The 14,175-nt window shown below is 42.4% G+C and overlaps 1 protein-coding gene across 2 annotated transcripts in view; it reads left to right on the forward strand.

Annotated features, from left to right (window-relative positions):
- Positions 1-14,175, forward strand: part of dscamb (Down syndrome cell adhesion molecule b) — a 165,439-nt gene that overhangs the window by 128,304 nt on the left and 22,960 nt on the right. For both annotated transcript variants that reach the window (XM_066699593.1, XM_066699591.1), the window contains 6 exons: positions 11,341-11,537; positions 11,672-11,768; positions 11,938-12,066; positions 12,297-12,464; positions 13,251-13,321; positions 13,560-13,800. In XM_066699593.1, the coding sequence (XP_066555690.1) occupies positions 11,341-11,537; positions 11,672-11,768; positions 11,938-12,066; positions 12,297-12,464; positions 13,251-13,321; positions 13,560-13,800 (903 nt within the window). The remainder of the gene's footprint in view (positions 1-11,340; positions 11,538-11,671; positions 11,769-11,937; positions 12,067-12,296; positions 12,465-13,250; positions 13,322-13,559; positions 13,801-14,175) is intronic.

The raw sequence follows: 14,175 nt of genomic DNA on the forward strand, positions 1-14,175 counted from the left end.
TCTACCACATTAATAGAACCCAAGGGATCCCATCAATTCAAATTGCATAAATTCAGAAAAACTGTTGGTTCCAAATTAACAGATTTATTTCTTATTTATATATTTATTTTAAGAAGCTGTTTGCAAAGCATGATAACAGTTTTTTTTTTCTTCTTCTTCTTCTCATGACTGAATTATGAATTAAACAAATGTAAGACACAAATCTCACAGCTACATACATTTAGGCTTCCAAATAGTGACTATTATTTTCAGTTGTTTACAGTGGCAGCAGTCGCAGTAGTGGTGGTAGCCGTGGGAATAGGAGTGAGGAAACATTTAAGACCTGGCTATAAATACAAACAATTAAAATCTAAAGTCTAGCAGAACTCCATGAAGGAGCCAAGCCAAACAACCAGCATCCACGGTATTTCCACAGCAGCTCCTAAAAGGCACAGCCCTTCCCACACACCCATCGCTTAGTGGCAGTGGTGCATTGTGGGAACAGGTGTGCCCTCTCTTAACCCCAGCCTCCCAAAGCAGCGCAGCTCTTGTTTGTGTAAGGCATCCTGCCCTCCTGGGTGTCTCCATGTTTGTCCTAATGAGGTCCTCCTACAACGAGCGCCGAACAAGCCAGCAGTGCTGCTAGCTGCCTCTTCAGACCAGCCGCGCAGGCTTTGATTCAAAGACTTGCACTTTAATCACCCATCATGTGTCATTACCACAACAGGCAGCCGCTGCCGGCGGGACGCGAGCACGAATACATTGTGCTGAAAGTCACTGGAGCAATCCTTTGTTGATTTTCCTTTACAGCTATTCAAACTGCAGTTCAGCCGTCATAACAACACTTTTGCCCAGGGTGATGCGATAAAATTAAAGCTGATGTACATCGCAGCTGACTGGCTGATTATCGGTTGCAGGTTTGATGATGTACATCAGTGTCCTTTGTTGTTGTTGTTTTATGGTCCGTACCTTCCCCAGTACAGTGCCTCAGCTGTACTGCGTTGTGACTTCACTGTGTTTAATTGCTTAGGAGCAAAGCACAGACTCGCTCGTACTGGGGAAATAGCTGATTCATAAACACTGCTGAAAGTGCACCCTCAGCCCTCAAAGTACAATGGGAACACAATTCGTGTGCACCTTAAAAAGGTAGCTTTCTGTTTTAACTAGCCTTAAAATGAAACGTATACACGTGTCATAGTTCCTGTCGCTGAGAGTTGAATTGCTTACGTAGCATTCCTTGTTTCCATTAGTGGGTTATTAGACTGAAGGCATAGTAACAATGGGGCCAGTAGCATTGTGATTAAATTAATTCTGATGCTTGTCGTAGCCAGCAGGTTTAGAGTACAGTCAGCAACTGGCTGAGTTGAAGCGCTGCCCCCTTTTAAAGCAACACTGCCTCGTTTTAAATATTGTGTTTAAATATTTTTGTTTATTTTTTTTAGTTTGTCCAAGTAGTCCTCCCCCACACCTTTTTCACCCCAATGTGGAATAGCTGATTATTAAACTCAGCTCTAGCCTTGCTGCTGTCTTAAAGAGAAGGAAGGCCGGCTTGTACAGGGGTACATGTTGGCCCAAGTCATATTACAATTGACAGTCACAATCCCTGACTCAACACTGCTCTTTTGAAAAGCAGTGAAAGATGGCTGCTCTATTATTTCATGTCCTTATCCACTGGCCTTTACATTTGATTCAACGGCTTGTGTTATTTAGTCATTTAATTGTAGAACAGTCAATTCAATAATGAGAAAACTATTGGAATGGAATGTGTTTGAAACCATGTTTCATTCTCTTCATTCCCTTCCCTTATGTCGTGTCAGTTTGCTTGTGTCAATTTAAGAGTTTTGTCTTTCCATTGGACAATACAGCTAGGGATCAATAACTATGGGATGTCATTTATCAGAACCTCCCAGGATTGATTGACTACTGGTCATTACCAGATAAGCCACTAGGAAACCAAATATTACATCTAGAAAGCAAGGAAGAAGGGATGTTACCTGAATGCAGGGGGATGTAGGTGTAGGTGAACCTGATTTCTTCAGATCATATGATGGAATAGAATATTAAAAGGAGACTGGAACCTTTTTTGTAGATGTCTGCTATCACCCCCGCATTTGATGGCAGTAATCGTAACCTGACAATACACTGTGGAACAGACTTTAATTAAAAAATCTTCTGCCTATTCTATGGATCTTTATCGGTACCAATTAAATAGTTAAGGAGATCAAATTAAAAAAGAACCAAACCCTGATAAGAAAAGGAAATGGCCCAACATGCAACCCTGTTTTGTAATGGCCTAGAAGGGCTACATCTGCCTACCAGTGGACTAGCAGACCCATTTCAGAAAAGCAGATCAGAAAGCACGCTCAGACAGAGCCCAATTGTGCAGCAAAGGGAATTATTTTTGTATAGCGAGTGGCTCCGCTCAACCAGTCAGTCCCCTGCCCTCTAAGTGCTATTTACTTCCATTGGCTGCCACTGAAGGATGGCTGATACGGTATATATACATTTCTTCTCCTAAGTGTACTTGCTTCGCCTGCTGCAGTAGTGTGGCCTACATTCAGAGGCAGCCTGTGGCACTGTGATGAAACGAAGGCTGAAGTGTATTATCCTCATGCGGAGCCATTGCACCTTAGATCAGCTGTCAGCGCAACACGGAGCTCAGAGTTAGGCGGCGTTACAGGTTGCCGATGTTGCGTCTGCTTCCAGCCAATTCAGACAGAGAAGTAGAAACAAAATCTTGCCTGTTTGAGACCTTGCTTATATTTTTCTGAATAAAAAAGTTAATTTAAAAATGTTTATAAACATGTAACGCGTACATTGTGACGTGAATTTTACCATTTCCCTCTAGCTTCCATGAAAGTTATTTTGCCATTTCATAGGATAGGATAGAATAAAAACAATTAAAAAAAAAATCAGCTATCCATAACATCAGGTCAAAAATACATTCTATAGGAGAATTAATCTTCCCATATTTCATAATTAACTCTGCATCCAAATTATTATTTCTGTTATTTCGTAGTCAACCTTCCACTCAGACCAGGTGGTCCTGCAGGATGGCAGAGGTCAATTAGGGGCTGGCCCAGTGCCACACTGAACGGGGACGGTACACTAGGCAGGTACCATGAAGGCACGTGCAAAAACACTACTTTACTATAAACGTCGCCCCATTGTACTGTGTGCACTCGGAGCATTCCAGGAATCAGATTACACTCCTTGAGTAAGCAGAATGCTGCGGCGGCTGCATGCGGCAGTCAGAGGGGTGAATCTGGGGTAGCAGGTGGTTGGCTGGGTGCTGAGGCAGCCTGTTCCAGACGGTATTAGCATTGCACTGAGAGAGCCAGCCCCCCTTTCAGAGACCCTCAGGCTGGGTTGCACCAGGCATTATCTCTGGTCCCTGACCTGCTTCCAGGGGTTTGCATCTGTTTCATAGGAACTTTTTAGGACTTTAGGTTCACCCCCTTGTCCTTCTCCCTTTTTGTAAGCTTTGAAATTAGTTATTTCAAGTCGAGACCCAGAGGGTGCTGGGAAATTGCCCGTTACAATGGGAACTCATGGACACATTATCTAACAAAGCCACTTTTAGGAAGCTTTTAGGAATGCACAGCGACAGCCTCTTTTCGCCCTTCACCCACTTTTTAACTTCTTGACTCAAAAGCCTTTTCTGTCATTTAGCCATGGCCCCTGCCTCCCATTTCCTTTATGTTTGTTGTATTTCCAGTTGAGCAGGCCTTGGTGCCCTGCTCCTGGCAAAAGTGACAGGTTGTGTGCAGGCGCCTGTTGCCCCTGCCTCCCATTCAGTGTATTATTGTTATAGTCTTATTCCAGTTGAGTTTGGCCCCCGTGTGGCCCTGCTCCTGGTTTATTTTGATTGTTGGGGTGTGTTGCCCAGCAATGGACTGGCGTCCCGTCCTGGGTGTATTTCTGCCTTGTGTCCTAAGCCTGCCAGGATCGTCTCCGGCTTCCAAGCGACCCTCACCAGGATAAGCGGTTTCGAAGATGGATAGATGGATGGATGGGTGTGGTCCCTGTAGGTGCCATGCCACGTCTATATTGTCATTTTCTTTACATTAAGTTGAGGCCACTCCTATATGCAGCTTTGTTAGACAATGTTTTCTTGAGTTCCCATGGTAATGAGCAATATCCCGTCCCCCTATGGGTAGTATTCTCTTTCTCAGATAACCGTGGTTATCGCAAACTATTGTTTTAGTTGTGATGGATGCTGCCAAGCTCTTTTCATTTTGAACCTTTTGAGACGGAAACGTGCTGTGTGATCGCAAATGGTTCACATATGTGCTGATTATGGATTATTATGGATTGGTTTTCGTGGATTATGAGGAATCAAATGGGAAACTCATCTGAACATTCATTAAGATATAACAGGGGGATAGAAGCTGTTCTGCATGCTGATGTGCAAGAAAAGCTGAAAATAAACCTGTCAACAATTTAGATAGTTAGCTCAGGTCTTTTCAGAGAAAATGTTGGTGTCCCTGTTGTGGTACTGGAGTAATCAGAGCAGATAAGAGGACCTGCAGGGCCTCTATAGAAACCCAAGATTCTTGATGCCACCCCTTTCCCAACCTTAATTTCCCCCAAGCCTGTGATATGAAAGTATGTTGATTTTATTTTTTAGGGGAAGGAATACCTTGGTTTGAATATTTTGTTCCTCTCACTCTGTTTTGGTTGTTGGAAAGGGAAGGTTTGGTAACTGTTAAATGGGATTACTTTTTTTTGGTTGACCTTCATCATAGGAAGACAGGCCAAGGAGGGCAGCGAATGCGAGGTGGGTGTGGCAACGTGTCAAGGTGAAAGTGAGAAAGGCATTAGAAGCATTATGTGGGGAACGGTGACAAATGTCCAGGAAGCCCCAGAAGGATGCATTTCTTGGAAGTGAGGGACTGTGGCCTCCACCCGCCTCAATAAGCTCCAGGAGCAGCAGGGTTAACAGCCGGCTGTAATGAATTCTGTAGCCCAGCATTGAGCTGTAATTAGTTAATGAGAGAATGAGCTCTCCGCAGCCTCGGCCTAATTAGTACAGAGAGAGGACCAGGCTGAAGTAATTGTGTGTCTCTTTTTGTCTTTCGGCCTGCGGAATAATTAACAGGTTTAATGTTCCTGGTCTCTTCCTCCTCACTAATCACGGTGAGCCTGCGCTGCTGCCGAGGATTTTATTTCTTGCTCTTGTTTCTCTCCTTTTTTTTTTAACTCGGTAAAGAAGAAAAAAGTGAATCATTATGACGCTAATAGCTCTTCTGAGAAAGACCATTATGCCTGTTAAAATGTCACTTATTCATTGGATGCCTTGAGATTAGGAGGATGTACGCTGCAGTACGTGACTATTTTCCTAATAGTATCATCATTATTATTATTATTGTGTGAACACGCGTGTGCAAGTATTGCGAGAGAGAGCGATGGAGAAAGAGATATGGCTTTAGATATTGTTCATGTATGTAAAGTGAAGGGCAAAAAGATCATTCTATAAGACTTGTTGTTTTGTTGTGATTTCATCCAATAAATGATGCCATCATTAGCTTTTGCGAATTGACTCTGGGTTTTGTCTGTCCAGGTGCACTCGCTTTGATGTAGAGACCGAAGCAGAGGGGCACCCATTACAAATGAGTCCCTCTCTGCATACTCTAAGAACCGATCCACCCCTCCTAATTACACAACGTCTCTGTGGATGAGCGAGCTGTAGTAATTAGGAATCTGCAACACAGTCTCGTGTAACCATCAACGCTGGACATGGGGAGGGTTAGCATGAGTGAAAGATTTTTTAGTTCTCTGGAGATGTGATTATTACTTAATAACCCAGCCCTGCATGTTTTTATGGCTATTACAGCCCATAAGCACACTTAAATACAGTGCGAGACTGGACTGGAACCCAGCGGTGTCTGGTATTAAATTAGTTCTTGCCGTATTCGTAAAAGATGTGCAAACACACGGGGTGATTCTAAAGTTGGCTTTTATATCTCCGGTGAGTGTGGCAGCACTAATATATGAGTATTTAAATCATGCTCAGGAGTCTGGGGATGAAAAGGGATATTTGTACCATTTTTATTACACATCTGTAGAATTGTGGTCTACTAACGTTACTAAAGAATAGTTTTTTTGTGCTACATTTTGTTTGGACCAATTCTTATTAGGCATATCTGTTGCAGGAAAATGGAAGGAGTTACATATATTCCCCCCTTCTTATTCTTTAGACTTATATATGGATTTGATTGTATTTTCTTCTAAGGTTATTTGTTATTGATGATTTGATCCTCTGGCAGTACATCAGTGCTGTGGAAATGAAAAACAGTCGAACACGTTTTTGCAACAAAGCAGGAGCTCACGGAATAGTGTCACTACGTATAGAGTGCCATTTGGTTCACTTTAAATTGGTAGCTAACAGACCTTTAACAAGATATTTCTTACATTAATTTGAGAAGACAGGGAATATGAGAGATGCAGGAGGATTTAATTCAGAGCGGAATTACGGCCTATAAAAACAAACCCAAATCAATTTTTTCCAGTCATGAATTTCTGAAGCCCCCCAACTCTGCCGTCGCCCACGCCCCCCTACGCAGAACGCCTCTCCCTGTCCTTACAACTCCGCTCAGTTTATGAATGCTGCCATCGTCAAGGCTTTGATACTTCCATTTACAGGGATTGATCCACCATTTTTCACCCCCAAATAAAGCTCTCCAGATCTTGGCATGAGTTTGAATTAATTTGGGAAGTACCGTCACACATCTACACTGGTGACTGTTTCCTCTAACTTCTGTTGCCAAAACTCCTGTGACTAAATCCTCATTTGAACCAGAGTTTAAACCATTTAAATGATGGAATTCTTGTGAAAATTCTTGTTTATTCTAGTTTATTTCAGTGTAAAAAGATGATACTTCGACAGCAAGACAAGGGACTGGAACTGGTGCTTTCAGAACACTCAGTACACGCAAACAAAGTGTTATTTAGTTGATCTGGTATTTCTAATATTGATCAAAATCATGATACCACCTTACATTAGCTTCCAAACGTGCACCAGGGCTGTATGTGACATGTAAGCGCTTAAAAGACAGCCTGCATTGTACCTCTGGCCAGTTTACTAGAATGTGGATGTTGTTTTGTTTTCTACAAAACGTCTGCGCAATCAATCATTTTTTCCCAAGCTTTTATCTAGGCTGCTGTATTGCTCTTTCTTTCAGCGATCAGGGGCAGGTGGGGAGATTGGATTTTCCCTCAGTCTTGAGCGACTGTGATGTCAACACTGTACATCCCATGCTACATGTTCCAGGAAAAAAGGTTGTTGAGGGAACCTGTGGTGTAGGCAAGGAAACCAAACCTTCTGTGACACTCGTGTGATAAACAACGCAGATTGTCTGCTTTTTCTTCACAACCAAAATGCACGAGCCAACAAAGCAAACAGCGTTTTAGACAAGCAGACAGTTTTTCATAATAAAGCTTGTGTTTTCTGGTACTCACCACCTACTGAAGCAGCCTTGCTAACATTAATAATAAAAGTTAATAAAAGAGGGTAGCCTTGAAGGAAAGAAGACTTTAGCAGGGAATTAGTGGGGATAAGAGGGAATTTACTGTTACCAGGCCAAGTTTTATGAACCAGTGTTGCATGTGGCAAATTCAAAAGGCCAGACCAGACGTGCGTTCTGATCCGAGCAAAATCCCCAGCACTGTAATTTATCATTTGGGAAGCTGTTGTCCCTATCCTGTATGGATTGACAGGTCTGGCCCCTCTGGTGTCCTCCAGGGGCCTGGTTAGAGAAGGGGCCGTGGTTCCCAGTGTAGTCTCTGCCGTGGGATTGCATCCACCGGGCTCTGCCAGGACTGCCTGCCTGCCCACGAGCACAAGTGGGCAGAGCAGCCGTTTAATTCCACCACATCTGCACTTGTCATTCATCAGGAGATCGTATTTCATGCCTTTTTAGCACAGAACTGTGCGCTTATAGACTCAAGATGCTTTGCTTAAAAGTATACTTATTCGCATGAATGGGCAGAGAATAAAAACCATTAGTGTCCCAGCATGCACCGCTCGCTCACTCCCTCTCTCGCCCTCTCTTTCTTTCCACTCTCCGTGTGTATGGCTGGAGCTCTTCAGAGTATTTCTGCTTCATTTAAACCTGTCAATACTTCAATTAGAGCTGGGTTCCCAGACCTTGGGAAGGGGCGATTTGCATTTGTTGTTCTCCAGGATGTGTAGTTTTGAATTGTAGCTTGCTGTATCATTCTGGTTGCTGCCAATTTAACACATTTATGATGCAGTATTTGGTTGAAAGTGGACGTACCCACACTGAAATTATGGATTTAACACAGATAGGTATGGGTGTTTTTTTTTAATATAACAATAAATTATCTAAATGGCAATGAAGCACATTCAAATTGGGCATTTGGACTGGACCAAAAGCAAGTAAACTGTATGAACAGGCTGGTGATTTAAATTGATAGATTTATTTTCCCATTCTGTTATGGCACACAAATCTGTGGTAGGATGACTTTACTTTCATGGTTGAACTTTTATTTATTTTTTCCAGGCCATTACCAAATTTCCTTCATATCAAGGTCAACAAAGAAGAAAAGAAACATTAGACCTCATGTTTATAATATGTGTTTTGAAATGCAACTGTAATTGTTCACTTAAATCCAAACCTGCCCTCCGTCTGGCTGCTGTGTATTAATATATGCCAACCAATCACTATTCAAAGCAATTCAGCGTTATCTGAAAAAGCGGTATCTAGGCTGAAGTCGTATGAAGCTGTATAAGATCTGTACAGAGAAGCAAGCGTGTGCTATTTGGAGACTAAAATTAAAAGTAACTTGATAATGTGAAACAGATTCCCTGCAGAGGATTTTTGTGCGTTTCCCACTGCATCTTATTATGCGGGCCGTAATTTCGCTGGATATTAAAAAAATACATCAACTAAGCAATTAAGGAATTATCAAGAAGACTCTGCTTGCCTGGGGCTTTGCAAAACAGCTCCACATATGCAGAGATTAGATTTACTCTCTGCTTTCTTGTTGTTGGCAGAACCCAGTTATTTTCTTGGCGGTGCTCTTGAATCGTTAATTGTACAGATTTGGGAATGTGAGTGCCACATTATCTGTCATCTTTGGCAGACTGGGGTTATGGCTTACAGTATATGTACCAAAGGCAGGCTCAAAATTTTTATTTTTATTTTTTTCCCGCCTGTAATTGAATTGTATTGTTTACCAATTTGCTTCACACTTGATTACACCACAGCAATCATGCCCAACAACAACAACAACAAACAACAAAAAGGAACAAGATGTATATGGTTGGAACTGACAGTTTTAGGCAACGATTGAGTCCAGATTAAAGCCTAATATAAGTTCAAATCAGACTTTATTTCCATGTTACCCCTTGTAGTTCAGCAATGTTCAATCTTCCTACTTATCTTAGTGCAATACTGAGCCTTACTGGCCACCAGGTCTCTAGTTTATGTTATTTTTGATCTTTAAGAAGAAAAAAAAAAACCTGGGTAAAAAGATTACATTTAGCAAAGCTGAAGACTTCCTTTTTTTTTAATGCATCTTACTTAAAATTCATAGTTGTCATGCAAAATAAATCAGCCTTCTTTTCTGTTACACTGCTTGAAACTGCTTCAGAGTGAATAAGATATGAACCATAAACGTTTGCAGTCCTTAGTCTGACACATTCAATCACATCACAGGGCCGCTGAGCTCCAGAGTAACCCAGACTCCTTAACGCGCGGCATCAAACAGGGCGGCACAGTCTGGGGGACGGAGTGGGGGGGTATGAGTGGAGAGGGGATGGGGAGGGGGGGGGGTGATGTGTGTGATTAATATGGATTATCAAAGTGCTTTCATTATACAACCATAGCAAATCTGTGGAGAGTCGGAGAGAGATGGAGACAGAGATTGAGAGACAGAAGCAGTAGTGAAGACACGGTTTCAGCTGAGAGACTGTGCTGGATCACCGGTGGCTGGTCTGGATGGCTTTTCTTGTGTGTTTCACATTCAGCCCAAAGCTCCACAGTTACATTGGGCTCCTCACGTAAAAATGTAGATTTTGGCATGAATTCACCCATATCAGGGCATATAGACTTTATCTACTATAGTATAGTATAGTATCTACTGTAAAGTATTTTTAAATGTGAAGCCAATATCACAACCTGTGGTAAAGTACTTGCAGATGTTACATTGAACTGAGCTTGTTCATCAGGTAATCAATGTGTGATGTCACTTTTGAAAACTGTGTGGCATTGTGTCAGCTTAACTATACTTTTGTATCTTTTTACCTCTGTCCCAGAAGAAAAACTAAGAACACATATACATCTATAACATTCTCTCCTCTCCCTGACTCTTTTTGTAAAATTAACTGAAAGTGTTGAGTAGTGTGCTTTTATTGCTTCTCCTCAGAGAAGGAAAGAAAGTCTGTTTTAGTGCTTACACAAAGTTAATGAGATAGAACCATAAAAAAACTTAACAGCATGCATAAAGTACAACATTTTACAGAATTAACTCACTGACACAGCCGTGAATTTATATGTGTGCGATGAAGTTAAACTATTGACCAGATTCGAATACTCTGTATATTTAAATAGTAACTATACCCTCGGTCATTGTTTCTATTTTAATGGTAAATGAATATTCTGTTTCTAATGAGTGGGACTCCATCCTGTCTTATTGTTTAGCTTCTGTATATAGCCCACAGAATACTGTAAATGTCATGCAACCAGCAATTAACACTGGGGTTTCTGATGGTAACCAAAAACATTAATGAGACAAGCCCAGGCTCGGGTATATCCACTTGTGTGTGCAGATAACTCTGGGGATTCTTGTGTTAAACAAAAGCAAACACACCAAGATGCGGCTCGCTATGAATGGCAGCGTTTTCCGAGCTGTAGGGAGAAGAGAGTTCAGACTAAAGTGATTACAGGCTTTCGCTTTGTAAATTTGTTTTTGATTAAATATTTTAGAGTTGCACTGAGCTATGGATCGTCGGCCTGCATATTTTAAAACGTCAGTGCGTCGGCTTCCCTTAACCACAGCAGATAAGCAGAAAACAAACAACACAAATGTTCATTTTGAAGAGTACTCTTTTAAGTGGTTAGTCCTCTGTAGAAAACTATTAAGTCACTGTAGGCATTAGGAGTAAACCGAGATATTCTTAAACTATTCCTCATCTGTAACTGCTATTAATTGATTGTAAGATTTGTAAAAAACTGAAGCTAGTTGATAACAAACTGCAGAATTGAACCGTTTCATTGACTCTCTCTGCCCATTCTGTACGATTAAAGCACACACACACAACTGGGTCAGTGCAGGTCGATACAGGCTGTCGATTGTCCAGTCTCTCCCTTCACTGCTTCCCTCCTGTATTTTCAGTCCCAGCCATGATCACGTCCTACCCCAACACCACCCTGGCCACACAGGGGCAGAAGAAGGAGATGAGCTGCACGGCCCATGGAGAGAAGCCCATCATTGTGCGCTGGGAGAAGGAGGACCGCATCATCAACCCCGAGATGAGCCGCTACATAGTCTCCACCAAGGAGGTGGCAGACGAGGTCATCTCCACCTTACAGGTCGGACAGCCCAGAGAGGCCCGAGTTAACTCCCTGCATCTGGCCTGAACCCAGTGGGCCGGTTTTGATCAAATATGTGCGTTATTTATTCTTACACAATTGCATTAACGGGGCTGTGGTTGATTTGTCTGCAGATTCTGCCCACAGTCAGAGAGGATTCTGGTTTTTTTTCCTGCCATGCGATCAATTCTTACGGAGAAGACAGAGGCATCATTCAGCTAACAGTGCAAGGTAAACTTCCACAGAATTAATGTTCAAAACATTATGAGTGTCTTACCATTTTTATGTGTAATATGAAAGAACATTTTTAACCGAAAGTGTTGAGGTGAACGATGGTAGTTCTTTCCAAGGTTCTTGGTGTAGCAGTCCAGTCCTGTTCCACATCTTCCTGTCCCTGCAGAGCCCCCCGACCCCCCGGAGGTAGAGATCCGAGAAGTGAAGGACCGCAGCATTGCCCTCCGATGGACAATGGGCTTCGATGGAAACAGCCCCATCACTGGCTATGACATTGAGTGCAAGAACAAATCAGGTAACTGTTGATTCCCCATCTGTCAGCTGGGACATTTTGGTCAGGTAGTGAAACTGAACACAGGGGATGTAAACAAAAAATAACAATAATTGCCCTATATATAGTATAGCCCTAATTACCCTTTGATGGCCTCTGGTTTTAATAACTTTTCTTACATTTCCTTGTTTAAGTATATTTTATTGGCTCCATCTGGGCCCAATGCTCATGCTTGCTGGTACCTCAATTTGCAGACTCCTGGGATTCAGTCCAGAGAACCAAAGATGTTTCACCTCAGCTGAACCAGGCCACCATCATCGACCTGCACCCATCATCCACCTACAACATTCGCATGTACGCCAAGAACCGCATTGGCAAGAGCGAGGCCAGCAATGAGTTGACCATCACCACCGATGAAGCAGGTAGCCATTTACCCACACTCCTGTTCTCTTTTGCCCACTTTTCAACCCTATTAGTGTTCTGTTCTTACCCTCACTATCTGAAGTTTTTGTCGGTGGATGTATCTCAGTGTTTGTGTTAAATTGCAGATGAGGAGAGAAAGGGAAAATGTACCATGATGCTCACTGGTGATAAACAGAGATTTTGAATGGTGGTACCATAAATAACACTGATTTATGCTTCCGGGGCTCTGATACAGTATTGAACAGCACCCAACCCTTTAATTAAAGCAAGCCGTTTCAATTAGTGTCTACGGTCATAAATGTCACATTCTGGTCGATACACATCGTGGCCCACTTCTCAACAGATTGACCCATCTTTTCGGTCTAAAGCACAGTCCTAGGCCAGACTGCACTGTACCCCTGCTCAGACCACATGGTGTCAGTCTATCCATCGGTGTGTGTGTCTATTTCTGTGTGTTCTTCCGTTGATTCATTTGTCAGTCTGTGTGCTGTTTGTGTTGGATAGAGACTGACCCTAAAGATCCACAACCCCTTTATTTGTAAAGGTCTGTAACTATTCACCGAACATGAAGAATTTTCCCAGCAGAACTAGAAGTATTGAATTTCAGCTCTTTGGTGCCATCTACTGACAAAACTATAGATTGTCGTATTTTGTCTTCCTGCTGCTCCATTCAATAGACTTGTATACATCCTATCACATCCCTCACACAAACTGTTGTTCTGGCGTTGGTATAGTTATCAGCTCCTCAGACTACTGTAGTTCACAAGCCCCGGTTTTCGTTTCAGCACCTGATGGTCCCCCCCAGGAGGTGCTGTTGGAACCAGTCTCTTCTCAGAGCATCAAGGTTACTTGGAAGGTAAAGCAGTTCTCACAGTCTCTGGCCATGAGTAGAGTTCGTATTTTCATTGGAATGCATTCAGTATTTATCTTATTATAGAGAGCAATACAATGGCAGTGTGCAATGCTCAACTGGTTCCTCAGAAATATGCATGCATGTGATTTGGGAAGAATACTATTTTTATCCAAAAAACACTGGAAGTCACACTTTCTATATATATAAGCTACTAAACCCCCACGATGCCCATCTGTCACAGGCTCCCAAGAAGCACCTGCAGAATGGTATGATCCGCGGCTACCAGATTGGCTACCGGGAGTACAGCACTGGCGGCACCTTCCAGTTCAATATCATCAGCATCGAGACAACGGGGGACAGCGAGGTCTACACCCTGGACAACCTGAAGAAGTTCACCCAGTATGGCGTGGTGGTGCACGCCTCCAACCGAGCAGGAACCGGGCCGTCCTCCCAGGAGCTCATCATCACCACACTGGAGGATGGTGAGAGGGCAGGGGCACAGGGGCTGGGGCTGGAGCTTAATGATACCAATCGGTATATGGTTATTAAAATGCAATTAAAAATGTGTTGGTCTATAACAGTGGTTCTCAGTCATGGCCCTGGAGGAGCCCCTACTCTGCTGGTTTTTGTTCCAGCCGAGCTTTCAATTACTTAACTGAATGCTTAATTTAACTAATTTGCTTATATTTTACTTTATAAATTGTGTAAATGATAAAAAGTTGGTTCCTTAATAAGATAAGTTCTTAATACAATTTTAAAGTTAAACCCCCTATTGTTTAAAATAATTCAGAGGCTTTTATTTTAGAAATTAAGTTAAATTAAGGGTTCAGTTAAGTAATTGAGAGCTCGGTTGGAAC

This window comes from Amia ocellicauda, chromosome 3 (assembly GCF_036373705.1).
Source record: "Amia ocellicauda isolate fAmiCal2 chromosome 3, fAmiCal2.hap1, whole genome shotgun sequence".
Taxonomy (NCBI): domain Eukaryota; kingdom Metazoa; phylum Chordata; class Actinopteri; order Amiiformes; family Amiidae; genus Amia; species Amia ocellicauda.